The 14,694-nt window shown below is 48.9% G+C and overlaps 1 protein-coding gene across 2 annotated transcripts in view; it reads right to left on the bottom strand.

Moving 5' to 3' along the window:
• Window positions 1-94: 94 nt before the first annotated feature.
• The window catches only part of LOC143485974 (transcription factor IIIB 90 kDa subunit-like), a 35,490-nt gene continuing 20,890 nt past the window's right edge, over window positions 95-14,694 (bottom strand). For both annotated transcript variants that reach the window (XM_076985729.1, XM_076985728.1), the window contains exons 7-13: window positions 14,438-14,587; window positions 10,751-10,844; window positions 9,901-10,027; window positions 9,557-9,596; window positions 9,366-9,458; window positions 7,490-7,738; window positions 95-905 (exon numbers count right to left, since the gene is read on the bottom strand). In XM_076985729.1, the coding sequence (XP_076841844.1) occupies window positions 799-905; window positions 7,490-7,738; window positions 9,366-9,458; window positions 9,557-9,596; window positions 9,901-10,027; window positions 10,751-10,844; window positions 14,438-14,587 (860 nt within the window). In that variant the 3' untranslated portion in view covers window positions 95-798. The remainder of the gene's footprint in view (window positions 906-7,489; window positions 7,739-9,365; window positions 9,459-9,556; window positions 9,597-9,900; window positions 10,028-10,750; window positions 10,845-14,437; window positions 14,588-14,694) is intronic.

The following is a 14,694-nucleotide window of genomic DNA, read 5'->3' as shown; positions in this document are numbered from 1 at the left end:
TACTGTCGACAGGATGGAGTCATCAGGCTGGTTTGCTCGATTAACTCCGATTGTGACACCAGCATGTTCATGCTGTTTAGACATCTGAGTCATTATATAATTATACATTTGTTTTCTGCATAATTAACATTTAACAGGAAGCCAACCAGCACACAGATTTTAGATGATTGAACTACTCCATTTGGGGAAGACGGTCTTCCCCTTGATTGAGTCGCTCTGTGAGCTGAAGCGTCTCGGCCGAGGTCGTTCAGGGGAGCCGTGCTGATTGGCCAGCCTGTCGGGTCCCGCGCTCACCCACTCCCCAGACCTCTGGAGAGAGACGAATGTGGACTCGCAGGATCCTGTAATCAAGCCCCGATGACCTTTTCAGCCCCGCGCTGAATCGGCCCGCCTCGCGCGCAAAGGTCACCGCATTCGCTGCTAATGACACTAATCACTAACAAACAAAAACGTGGTGGTCCGGGGCGACCAGCAGATGCGGGTCACACGGGCAGACGAATCTCTCGGCCGGAGCGGCAGGACGACTTCGTGTCCAGCAGCGCTGCGATCTGACGGAGGAAGAAACGGGCGACGTTTCGTTTGTCTTTTCGTGTACTCTCCTTAAGGAACGAGAGGCCACCGTCACATAAGTGGGAAGACAAACGCAGAGGGGGGGGGCAGCACACGTGTGCTGATCCGCCGCTTAAGCCCGATGGGTCACAGCCACTGGGCTGTGTGCTTTAAAGAATCTTGAAAAGGGCTTAAAAAGATTTTGCGCTGTTGCTTCAAAGAGTCCAAACCAAACCAGACTGTCCCGTTTCACCGGGGAGAAAAAGGGGGCGGAGTTAAGGGGTTAAAACTCACACAGTCGATCTCCTCATCATCGATGCCCATCAGGTCTAGTTCACCGCTGTCCGACATCCCATCTACAGAACACAGATATCAGGACAGTGATTGGATTAGCTGCTGAGGAGACAGACTGGATCCACACACACACACATACACACACACACACACACACACACACGTATCTGCAGCTACTGTGGTCTGCCATCTCCTCTCAGAGAGCCCCGGTGGCAGTTGGAAAGGGGGGGGGGGGGGGGGGGGGGTGCAGGTGTGTGTGGATATTTTGGAGTTCAGCAGGTTTACAGGCTTCACATCTGTCATCAAATCATTAAGATGAACCTGCTTTTTAATTAGAACTAAAATAAGTGCACACACACACACACACACACACACAAACACACACACTTCAGAGATTCACAGTGTTACCACAACAGTTAAGCACAATAAGGGCTTCACACACAAAGCGTCAAAAAAGCAACATCAAAACCTCAGGATGTTGTAATGACCACCATCGCACGCTCTTAACAGGGTGCCAAGCCCTCCTGCCCTGCTACACCGCCAATCACACCGTGTGTGTAGTGTGTGTGTGTAGTGTGTGTGTGTGTGTGTGTGTGTGTGTGTGTGTGTGTGGTGTGTGTAGGTGTGTAGGTGTGTGTAGGTGTGTGTGTAGTGTGTGTGTGTGTGTGTAGTGTGTAGTGTGTGTGTGTGTAGTGTGTGTGTGTGCGTGTGTGTGTGTGTGTAGTGTGTGCGTGTGCGTGTGGTGCGTGGCGTGCGTGCGTGCGTGCGTGCGTGCGTGCGTGCGTGCGTGCGTGCGTGTGCGTGCGTAGTGCGTGCGTGTGCGTGCGTGTGTGAGAGACCTGCAGGGTCACTGGTTTGTGCTGGAAGTCTCCTGCCGTCAGTCAAGGTCACAGTAACTGGACCAGGCGTCAGCCACAGGAGGTGCCCACAGGGTCACCCTTACAGTCCCTCCCCTCCACCCGCCCCACCTGCATCCCCCAACCCCCACCTCCTCTCTTCTTTAACCTCCACCCACAACCCACAGAAGAGCCCGGGCTCGTCTGGCAAGGGTGCACCAGCTCCCCACCCTCTACACAAACTCCAACCTCAGCTGAAGACTCACTCAGCCTCTCTCTCTCTCTCTCTCTCTCACTCTCTCCATCTTCATATTTGTCTCTCTTTCTGCAGCTCTGTCATTCTTCCAAGAGATATGTGAGGGGGGGTCCCCCATCTGCATAAGAGCATAACTTCAGCTCATCACACACACACACACACACACACACACACACACACACACACACACACACACACACACACACACACACACACACACACACACACAATCCTGCCACAGCCGATGTTTACACTGCAAACCCCTGCTGGGTGCTTGAGTGTATGTGCAGCTGTGTGTGTGTGTGTGTGTGTGTGTGTGTGTGTGTGTGTGTGTGTGTGTGTGTGTGTTCGCCTCCACTAGTGTGCATGTGATATGGTCAAGGATCAGTGGATCACAGATATTAGTTACTGCACTCTTGAAAGGTGGTGGGGGTCACCCAGTAACCACAACAGAAGGAGAGCGTCAGGTGCTGCAGATGGGTTGTGTGTGTGTGTGTGTGTGTGTGTGTGTGTGGGGGGGGGGGGGGGGGGGGGGGGGGGGGGTCTCCTGTGCATCACTGCTCTGCTTCAAATAGAGAAAAGGGGGGGGGGGGGGGAGGGTCACAGAGCAAATTAGAAAGGACACAAGAAACAGTAGTGACAGGGAGTGTCCATACACCTTTCAGGACTTGCCTTTCATTCTGACAAAAAACAAAACGCTCCCCTCCCCCCTCCCCAACTCCCCCTCTCCACTCCTCCTCTACCCTCTCCTCCCCTCCCCCCCCTTTCCTCACTTCCACTGTCTGCATTTTATCCAGAGGACCTTCTGTCTTCAGCCAGTCTGGGCTGAGGTGTTGGCCCTCACAGGCATCAAGATGGGCTCTCATCTTGATCAAAAACTCCCTCCGCCACACACACACACACACACACACACACCTTTTGCGGGGAGAAAGATGAGTAGCTTCATTTTTCGCTCCTGGCCAACATCCAGACGGTTCCAGACAAAAGCCAGCTACCTCAGGGGCAGCGAACAGATCGAGCGTCTCCACGAGCTTCAAGAGACAGAATCAGCGCCTGTGGTGGTCCCCTCCACCCCACACACACACACCGCTGCCACAGACAGGTCACAGCCCCACAGCGCACGCCGAGTTAAAAGCAGTGAGGGTAAGGAGGGGGGGGCAGAGAAAACGAGAGACGCAGAGAGAGATTCTCTTGTGTGCGGAGAACAGGCAGTCTGCTAAAACAGTGACCCCGTTTCACCCCTGCGACCTCCCATGGGAAACCCCCTCATTCCCTCACCCACACACCCACCTGCTTCTACTGCCTACATTGCCCAGGGCACAGACACACACACAAATTCACAAAGGCACATACGTTCACACACACACACCAAACATGCAGAGATATAGAGGGAAATTAGTCCAGAGGGATGGAGATGTTGTGATTTTCACAATGTGCTACACATATACAGCTTTAAGGGGGAGGGGACGACTCCTATAAAATGCTCCCCACACACACACACACACACACACACAGAGACAGAGAGAGAGAGAGAGAGAGAGAGAGAGAGAGAGAGAGAGAGAGAGAGAGAGAGAGAGAGAGAGAACAATAAGGAGAAAGAGAGAGTGGCAGAAATGGGCCATTTAGAAAAGACAAAGAGCAAAAGAGTGTTTTAGTCAATAGTGAACACCCATTTTGCTGGGGTCAATACAGTCAGCCATTTTTAAACCACTCCATCTACCAGATCCATCTGGACCCGCAACCTCCCCACACTTAATGCCCAAGATTACATCCGGACCTTAAACCCATTAACCCATGTGGGGCTCGGTGCTCCGTGGGACAATCATGAGGGAGGGACACGGAGGGACCCGGAGGGCCTGTAATTCGATTTCCCCCCCCTGCCGGAGTCGCTGCTATTTTCAAGTGGTTTTCCAATGTGCACCGAGGGACACATCTGTAGATGTGATTACGGCAGGCCACGCCCACTGTGAGAGGCCACACCCACCATCTGACCACTTAAAAAACACTCCCCAAAACATCTGCTCGTGTTGCAGACTGACATCAGCCACTGTCCCTTTGTCCCTGTTTCTTTCATTCCTTCTCTGCTGTCCCACCATCCTGGACTCTGGCCAAAGAATTTAGACAGATGGACACACTTATTACGGGGGTCAAGGGGTCAGCCACTAGCCCACCCTGGCTTGAAAGTGTAACCAATTACACACACACACACACACACACACACACACACACACACACACACACACACACGTGCACCCACAGTGACACGTGCCCTCACACATGCACTCATTTGAAAAGTGTGAAAGAAGAGTTTGTAAGAAATTGTAATGGTGAATTATGGGGAGAGAGAGAGAGAGCGAGAGAGAGAGAGAGAGAGAGAGAGAGAGAGAGAGAGAGAGAGAGCGGGGTGAGTAAATGGTAGAAAGGAGGATGCTGCTCTGTGTGATGAGTGAAGGGGCAGAGAGGAGAGTCCATCTGTTACCTCAGTAAACACACACACACACACACACACACACACACACACACACACACACACACACACACACACACACTATCCCTCCTAATGCGTCTTGTTCGCAGTACATTCACCACCCCTTGAAGAAATTCCACTACATTACACAGCACTACGTCCATGCACCCACACACACACACAATCCACACCCACCCACCCACATGCACAAAAGCTCCACACACACACACATTCTGTTGGGGCAGCTGTTAGACTTCCAATAAGATAAGAGAGAGTCATGCTTGGATAAACTGAACTCTGACCTCGACTCTGATCTGAAGCATGTGTGTGTGTGTGTGTGTGTGTGTGTGTGTGTGTGTGTGTGTGTGTGTGTGTGTTGAGATATCTACATTAACATCCCAAAAGCAAACATAAGCAATTCAAGCACAGTAACACTAGTAACTTTCTAGTAAGTTTTTCATTAGATTAAAAAAAAAGTCAAAAGTAACCAGGTGCCTGTTCAAGTCTGAACGGAAACTCATATCTATAAAATAATACCAACACAGTAAAAGAAAAAAATTATAAATAAAATAAGTTATTAAAAAAATTATATTTATAATAATAATTTATAATTTATAAATTTATTTTATTTAATTATAAATAAAATAAAATTAAAACTTGCCACTGTGTGGCAAAAACAAAATGTCCTAAAATAAACGAAGGCACAAGTGGTATGCGTCTATCCTGAAGGTCACACCTATCTGACCTCTACCTCCTGCTGCTGTTCAGTGGCTAGAACACCACCGATATACATTACCCCGAGCAGACTTCTCAGTGCCAGCCCTCAACACAGGACTCACCCAGAGCTGCGCGCACACACACACACACACACACACACACACACACACACACACACACACACACACACGCGTCAAGAGAGCATACCTAAAAATGAAGAAAACAGCAAGACAGACAAAACATCCTACAACCAGACAGAAAATATCAACTAACTATGCAAGCACACACACACACACACACACACAAACAAACCCCTGCGCTCTCCACCGTCCTAACAGATGAGTGCACACACAGAGACGCCCTGGAAAATTGAAATACGTTTTATTTTTAAACATAAACTACAGACGGTGAGGGACAGGTGAGAGAGGCAGTCGGATCCACAACCCAAACACTGCCCTCACAAATCAGGCTCACAACTTCAAACGTGTTGGCCACCAGAAAAACAAACAAGCGTTATTTTTTTCACCAATCAAACCTCCATTCAACCCCAAACTCAAGCCCAGGTGCTCGCCTTGCTGAGGGGGAGGAGGTAAAAACCTTCACGTTCCAAAGCACGTTAGGATGGTGCCATCACCAAATGTCCAAGTGTGCACAAGTGGGCGGGGTAGTGATCCTTGGCCAAAGCGGTCGTGCGCGTACGAGGGCCAGATGGGGTTCTCGAGGAACCCGTCTGCAGGCCTGCACAGAAGCTCCACATCTGAGCTCCTCTGCGCTGGAGTGATGGATAAACGGCTGTGGTTGCTCTAATCACACGGCCGGAGGGCTCAGATGCAGGCGGGGGTTACTCCCACAAGAGCAACCTTTTGACAAGAGTAATGGGTTTTCTGCAGACCGCCCCAGCCCACACTAAAAACACACACCGCACAGGCATTCAGGGACACACACACACACACACACACACAAACACACACGTGTGCACATCAGTCTCTCTCTCCCACACACACACACACACGTGCACATCAGTCTCTCTCTCCCACACACACACACACACACACACAGAGGGTGGATGAAAGCGAAGGCACTAATGACAAGGTGCTGTATCCACTTGCTGCTTCAAAAGAACAGAAAAGCTGCACAGACTCCACCCTATGAAATGCAGCAATCAGAGCAGCCAATCAAAGAGCAGGAAGGCCCTTTCAATAGCCAATCTAGATCTAAAGGAATATGGCCAGTTCCGCCTACACAGGGGCCAACCAGCTGCTTTCAACCTGCTTACCTCATTATCTTCCATAATCTCATACAGGGAATGAAGTGCCAACAATGGAGATATTAAATTAATGAGATGAATGAATGAACGTCGTTAACTTGGATGTAACATTGCGCTTTCATTTCAACCCCCCTTTTAAATTGCTGCTCCAAAGACTTTAAGAGGGAACAGGACAGATTTCTAAACTTTGACGGTCACTGCATAACACAAATGTGAGGTTTTTTTAATCCAATTCATAAAGTTACCACACCAATAATTAACCTATCAAACTATCTATTGCACTTAAATCACCTGTGCCCGAGGCAATAGCCAATCAAAACTGACATGTAAATGAGGCCATACATATTAAAAACCCCACACCAAGTGACTGATGCCAACTCCAGTCGTGAGACAAGTGCTATGCTGAAAACTGCCAGTTAAATAAAAATTTTGCACATTTATAACTTGCAGGCTCCCCTGTAGAGGAAGCGCTCAGTTCTGCTCAATTAATGACCGGCGCCTCTCCTAAATCACAGCAGTCTCCTCTCAGTCTACATGGGTTCACACTTTCTTCTTCGGTAACACTTACATTTGCATTTCTTATGGAAAACGTTCGCGGCTTCCACAGATCCTGCTCAGATATTTCAAATGTGCCTTTTAAATAAATCTGTCCGTTCGTGAAACGGAATCATGTGCAGAATTTTGATGCCGACCCGTGTGACCCAACACCACCAGAGAAAAGATTGTCCAATCCACACCGTCTTCGTACCAGGGAGATTCACCATCAGACCAGCAAGTTGAGGTTTTGAATTTTGTGCGGTTCTTTTAAGATTTGCAAATGAGGACAATATACGCCATACATCACACACACAGTAAAATACACTGGCACTCCCATGAAGGACGAGATTAAGTATTTACTGCGAATGCCCGTTAAATATGGCGATGTTTTTATGAATGTGGCTCAAAGTGTTTTTTTTAAGTGTGAACATTAATCAGAAGTGGAGTAAATTCTCTCTTTGCTTGATGCAAAACGTTGCAAAGGTGTGAAAGTGAGACGGTGGTGTGAGAAAAGGCGGAGTGACTCGTGTGAATGTGTGTGTGGCAGCTTCACGGCCGTCCCTCACCGTCCTTGGGCTCCGTCTCCTCGCCGACGCACCTGGCGATGGAGGCGGAGAGGCCGAGGCTGGCGGCGGTGGGCAGCGGACCGAGCAGAACCTCCAGGGGGGGGCGCTTGCGTGGCGAGGCCGATCGCACCTCTTCCTCCTCCTCCTGTTCCTCGCCCAGACGTGACGCCTCTGCCCGCAGCACCTCGTCCTCAAACGGGTCGCCGGTGACACCGCAGGTACCCGACGACGCCACGGAGACCGCGTCATCTTGGGGGGGTAGAAGGATGTGGAGCGTGAAATACACAAGGGGGGGGGAAGAGCACAATGACATGATATGGTGTCCAAAACGAGAACACTTGGAGTCACCTACGGAGGTCAAGGGTCAAAAATAAGCCAATTAAAAATAAATCAATGTAGTCTTGGACACGAACACACACGGACACACACGGACACACACACACTACAGTAGTATGTTCTAATCTGAACCAGTCTGTGTTGATTTTAAACCAAAGTGCTGGGTAACTATGAAAGCAGTTATACGTCTCTTTATTGTAACGTTTCTCCCACAGAATTAAGATTCACTGTGTTCATTCTCGTTCTCTCACTGAGGTTCAGCATACATCGCAGATACAAGAAAAAGGATGCACGATATCATATCATAGCTTGTCGCTGCAATGGACACGACGACTGTTCGTCTGAATCATCATTATTAACAGAATAAAGCAGGTGGAAGTTAAGGTGCACGGCAACAGAAGAGAGAAGAGTACTACGGCAACAGATGAGAGAAGACGGTACCACGGTAACAGGAGGAAAGGCCATGCTGAGCCAATATTACATCATCATTTGCTTTCCTGTTCGATATGTTTAGCAATTATTAAAGCGCCATTCTCAGAGCACCACAGTTCAATACTACCATCGTTTTGCCCTATTTCTCTTTCCCTTTCTGCTGACAAAGCAGATCCCCAGAAAATGTTTCTTAACGTAAACAGATCGCGCTTACGCAGCTTACGATGGTCTTATTTCAACGCAATGACACAGGAACTGCTTTACCGTTGATCCGTGATCTACAACCCAATAGATTTTTTTTCTACATCCAGCCATTTAGGGCAAATATCCGTGGCACCACTGTGAGGGGAACATAAACAGGTGGGGCAGGAGAGAGAGAGAGAGAGAGAGAGAGAGAGAGAGAGAGAGAGAGAGAGAGAGAGAGAGAGGGCAAAGACGTTGGGGCAGGACGCTGGGGCATCTGCCTTCCACAGGAAGAGGAAAGAGTCGAGATATTCCTCAGAGGGATCTGCATACTAACACACTTCGTCCCCAAGTTCTGTTGCTAATTAGCTTCCTGGAAACGCTCAGAAGAAGAAGAAGAAAAAAAAACAAAAATAAACAAACAACAAAGCAGGAGATGAAGGAGGGTGTGTGTGTGTGTGAGAGCCATCAGCACACACCCACGGAGCCAGCAGCATCTCGAATGCTGTGCAGTGACACTGGACGTGCTCACCGCGGACGGCTAAATATGTTAAGCTTACATAATGAGCCAAGGGGGAGGGGCCTTCTCAATCACAACCTGAATCCTGTTTGATCTACCCTCTGAATCCAGGCTGGGCTCTCATTCTGCTGATAGAGGGGGCTTAATTATTTTCCAAAATACACACGACTCCCCCTTCTCTCTCTCTCTCTCTCTCTCTCTCACACACACACACACACACACCAGTATCAGACTACTTGACTAGTCCTCTGCAGTTATCACTAATCAGGACCCAGGGTGGCCATTTTGGTTGCTTGTAATGAAGTGTCAACTGGGATGAAAGTGAGTAGCTGTCAATAGCAAAATAGCAATAGCAGCACACACAATATTCCAGTAAGTGTGTGTGTAAAGCGCAGAGATAGCTACCGTTTCCAGAGCAGGATGCATACATGCCCCTGGGTTTTGGCCTGCTACTTTCTAGCTCCATTTCAATCTCATCCTGATAGCCACAGATTTCACCTGCAGAACACACACACAGCTCTCTGCAACCCAGAACTTGCGATGTTTCATACGTTTTTCTTAAATATGAACATACATCTGTAAATTCTTTACTTTACCTTGAACCTCATCAATTTTTTTAGACAGTTCCTCCTCAATCTGTAGAAAGACAAAATTAGGTTGAATATGTAGCGGCCTGCTGCTTTAATTCAATTAACAATGCAGGTAATGAATAACGTATTCTGATTAATAACATGAATATGATATATGGCCTGAATGTATAAAATGATGAATGCATAATGGCCTCCTATAGCTCTTTTCCTTGGGCTTTCATTTAAATAATTAGCAATAATCTTCTTTATTACAGTAATATAATTGGTTTTCATGCCGTTTCCTTTTCGTCCCCCCAGGTTTCGTTTAACACATGAACACACAGACTGCACACGCACGCTCTCCCACTAACCTTCGCCAGCCTCAGCTTTCGCTGTCCGTTTTTGAAAGAGGGCGGGTCACACTCCGCCTCCAGGTCCACTTTCATGAACTCCTCAATGGTCAGCTCGCTGGTGGGCGTGTCCTCAAACTCACTCAGCCTGTCAATCAGAGCGCATGGCGGGGTTGCGGTAAAAAAGACGGAAGCATATTCCCATTCCCTTCTGTTCTAATCACGTCTGATGACGTCTGCGTGTGTGAACCGACGGACATCGGTGTGGACGTGGGGGCGTGTGTGTGACTGGGAGAGCCGGCATTCCCACACAACATGGCAGAGTGTGTTCTGATGACCTCACCTCTCCCTCAACCGGTCACCGCCCCGGCCCGGGTTCTGATGACCTCACCTCTCCCTCAACCCGTCACCGCCCCAGCCCGGGTTCAGATAACCTCACCTCTCCCTCAACCCGTCACCGCCCTGGCCCGGGTTCTGATGACCTCACCCCTCCCTCAACCCGTCACCGCCCCGGCCCGGGTTCTGATGACCTCACCTCTCCCTCAACCGGTCACCGCCCCGGCCCGGGTTCTGATGACCTCACCTCTCCCTCAACCCGTCACCGCCCCAGCCAGAGTTCTGATGACCTCACCACTCCCTCAACCCGTCACCGCCCCAGCCAGAGTTCTGATGACCTCACCACTCCCTCAACCCGTCACCGCCCCAGCCAGAGTTCTGATGACCTCACCACTCCCTCAACCCGTCACCGCCCCAGCCCGGGTTCTGATGACCTCACCTCTCCCTCAACCCGTCACTGTCCCAGCCCGGGTTCTGATGACCTCACCTCTCCCTCAACCCGTCACCGCCCCGGCCCAGGTTCTGATAACCTCACCTTTTCCTCAGCGTAGCCTCACACACCTTCACGATGCCAATCACGTCTTTGATCGTGCGGCGAAACTCGTGCATGCGGGCGGCGACCAGCAGGGCTGTGGACCACAAAAAAAAAAAAAAAACAAACAAACCACAAACTCAAACGAGAACAGACGGTCTGACGGGGAAATACATAAACGCGCGGCGACGGAACATTAGCGGAGCCTTCCGTGAGACATCCTCGAGACATTCCCCACCGTGCAGCCATCACAGCTCCCCGGGCACCTGCCCACACCGTAGCGCTCACAAACCTCCACTTCAGCTCATTCAATAGATGAAGTGGAAGAAACAACAGGGGATTCCTACCTGACTGTGTGTGTGTGTGTGTGTGTGTGTGTGTGTGTGTGTGTGCGCCACGCAGCATGCTCAAGTCGAAGTCTCTTGGAGCGAGACGGTGGACACTGAAAATTGAGGCTCTAAATCTTTGATCTTGAACATACGCCATGTACCATGTCCTCCACGTTGGGCTACAGATCCCAGTGGTACAAGTCAGACAGCAGTAAGAGAACAAACAGATCAAACCCAACGCTTCAGACGCTTCTGAACGGCATTCAGTAGACACTTCCGACACCCCCCCGCCCTGCTTCCTCTCCGAGGTCTAAAACCACACGGAACAGAAGAGCTTCGGTGGTTATATGTCACTGCACGCTTAGCTTTCAAGCAAGTTTTCGAGCAATTTTGAGCAATGCTTTAAAAAATATACAGCCCTATACATTTGTACGTAATCAAACCCAACGCTGCGATGATCTGAGCACGTGAGGCGGGGAGGAGACACAAGTGTTTGGACCAGGAGCCAAAAGTCCCCCTGCAGAACCAGACGGCTACGTGGTGGGAGGAGGGATGGAGTGATTCTCCCAACCAGCACTGGCATCGCTATGACATCACCGCACACACACATCGCAAGGAATGACCTCAATGATGTCTTCATCATTACAAACTCTTCATTTTTGTCTCAGTTACTTTCTCTCTTTCTCTGATCCTCTCTCTCTCCCTCAACCTCACACCCTCACCCTCTCCCTCACACCCTCTCATCCCCTCACCCTCTCTCTCTCATCCCCTCTCATCCCTCACCCTCTCTCTCCATCATACACTCTCTCTCACCCCAACACCCTCCCTCTCTCACCCTCACACCCTCTCTCTCAAACACCCCCCCCTCTTTCTCACTCTCCTCCCTGCTCCGTTACAAACTCCCCTAAACTCACCCTTCCCGTCCCCCAAGTGCAGCCCCTGAAAGATTCATGTCGGATGAATAATTCAGACTTCGCAGGAGAAGAGGACCAAACGTGATGAGGAGAGGGAGATTTTTTTAAAAACCCACCCCAGAGCAAGAGAAAAGGAGGGGGGTACTTATTCTAATTACAGCTCAAGCACCACAGCCCAAAGGAAAACACATGTGGATTCAGTGCCAGAGACCCAAAAATCGCTGAACACCGCTCAACGAAGCGACTCCCACCTCTCCACCGCATCCAGCAGCCGCTCAGCCATGAAACGTATGAAGGAAGCTTTTGTGAAACAGTTCACATTCTGCGACTCTCCCTACAAAGGAAGCCCTTTCTGCAAAGATCTCATTCATTCAGCTTTCAGATCGGTAGGGTGATTATTAACCACCTTAGCCCTGGCTGGTGGTTTTTACTAAAGCAGTCCTGAACCAGAGCTGAACTGGGTCAATTGCATTGCAGCGTTCCCGGTCCGAGTTAACTTTTCTGGACAGGGTTCTAGATTCTGAAAGGGTTCTCAGAAAGTTTCACTCCTTTCATTCCTCATTGTAATATTCTACAATATTACATGTTTGATAATCAAGAACTCTGATAAATGTTAATAATAAAACATCAGAAATATGATATAAACAGCTCAAAAACAAAGTGGCTGATCCAGGGCCGGCGCCAGAACATATACAGTGTAGGGCTGTCGCGATAACCGCAGTATAGCAATACCGCGCTATTGACGAGAAAATCGCAACGTACGGGAATTAACCGCAACAACCGCAACATTTGTGTTTTTTCCCATGCGAGGGGAAAGTGCCTGTGCAAGAGTTAAAGTCATTTTCCCATCAACCCCCTGTTATCATCCGGTGCGGCTGATCAACAATCCGTCTCCTTTTTTCAAAGATGGAAACTACGGCAGATGCTCTGGTCAAAAAACAAAACGCGACTTCGCCGGTTTGGGAGCATTTCGGGTTCCGACGCGCCTGGTGGCGCGTCAATGAGGCTAGATTTCCTCTGCTCTGCAAACTTGCCCGCAAGTACCTGTGCATTTGTGCAACAAGCACACCATCAGAGCGAGTTTTTAGTACTGCCGGGAATATTGTTAGCCCTTTCCGCTCCTCACTGAAACCACATAAGGTGAATATGTTGGTTTTCTTAGCGCGCAGCAGGGACGTGACAACTCGGGTTTAAGCTGAGACGTTATTCTTCTGGTTAAGGAAAGATTTCGTTTTATTGATTTATTTATTAAATTATCTTTTTGTGTTTAAAATCTCGTTTAAAATATTTACCCTACACTTTTAAGAAAGCGAAAGAGCATGGGTTCTTACTGCATCTCATTTGACTTCTGTGTTCTCTATTTGACAATAAACACATATTTAACTGCTCTTAAAACTGTGTCTTCTTTGCAATTTAAAAACAATAAGAACCCCTTTACAATAAAAACAATAAAACAATTATATAGCTCTAAAATTAAGATTTTAGACGACAAATGACGCATATCGCGTCATACCGCATATCGCGGTGTTGAGCCACCATAAATAACCGCAGGGGAAATTCTTTCACCGCGACAGCCCTAATACAGTGAGGGGGCGTCAGAAAATTTCGGGGGGGCGAACGCCCCCATTCGCCCCCCCGTGGCGCTGGCCCTGGGCTGATCAGTCATAGCCGAGACCTGAGTGGGCGTGGTCCTATAGAGCATGCTTGATTGACAGCCTACTGTAACAAGCTTGCACCATTCTGTACTACACAACCATAGCTGACTAGAAATAAGAATCAAACAACACAAATTCATGAACTTACCAATGAGATCTCGGCTAATAATTCTGAATCTGCTGCACTGGACAAGTATGGATCAAGGGTGTAAGAGAAGAACTAAGACTAAACCACACACTTAGCCACAGTCCGCTAGTTCTGTGGGGGAAACTGTGGAATAGCGTAGCCCAGCAGCGCTAACCCTCAGAACGTCCTGTAGTTCATGTCATGCTGCAGACGTTTTTGCTGAAATAAACGGGACTTGCACTGAACCCGAGTGGTATTCACAGGACACGGTTTGGTACGTGTACTTTCATTGCACTGAAGAGCAAGATCAAAATAATTAGAAAGAAAACACAGATTTAGGGTCCCTGTGGGTTTAATAAAGAACAGCAGATCTGTGGGATAAGGAGGTTTTTTTATCCAGGAATTAAAGCAAAGAGGAAAAGTGGACAGGATTGGACCCATTACAGCGAGCCTGGCTGGGTAATTCAGACTGCTCTCACAACGCCACAACACACGGTAAAATAACGTGAGTTAGTAGTGGGCCAGGTTCCTGCTACACGAGTAGCTTACGTCTGTAGTAGCTTGTATGTGCATGTCTGTCTGTCTGCACAGGGCTACCATCTACTAACCAACATCATAGAAACAAAAAAGGTCGTGGTTGACGAGTCGCACGTTGCCATGGATACCTGCCCCGCAGAGCCCGGAGGGTCTTCGTCCCGTGTGCATCCAGTCCCTCTTCATCCTCTGCACGAGTCTCAGTGCCGTCATGGAAACCTCGTGACTCTTGTCCCCAAACTCCAACATGTGCGCGAAGCGCGGAATATAAAGGCACGGGTCTGCAAACATGCACATGCAGATAAATGATTAGATAAATAACTTTACCCATATATACACACAAATGGTATAATTTACAGATGCCATTCTAGAAGTTTTATTTATTTTA

Source organism: Brachyhypopomus gauderio, unplaced genomic scaffold (assembly GCF_052324685.1).
Source record: "Brachyhypopomus gauderio isolate BG-103 unplaced genomic scaffold, BGAUD_0.2 sc43, whole genome shotgun sequence".
Lineage (NCBI taxonomy): Eukaryota > Metazoa > Chordata > Actinopteri > Gymnotiformes > Hypopomidae > Brachyhypopomus > Brachyhypopomus gauderio.
Note: the sequence above shows the minus strand (reverse complement) of the source record. Positions and strands in the feature narration are given on the sequence as shown.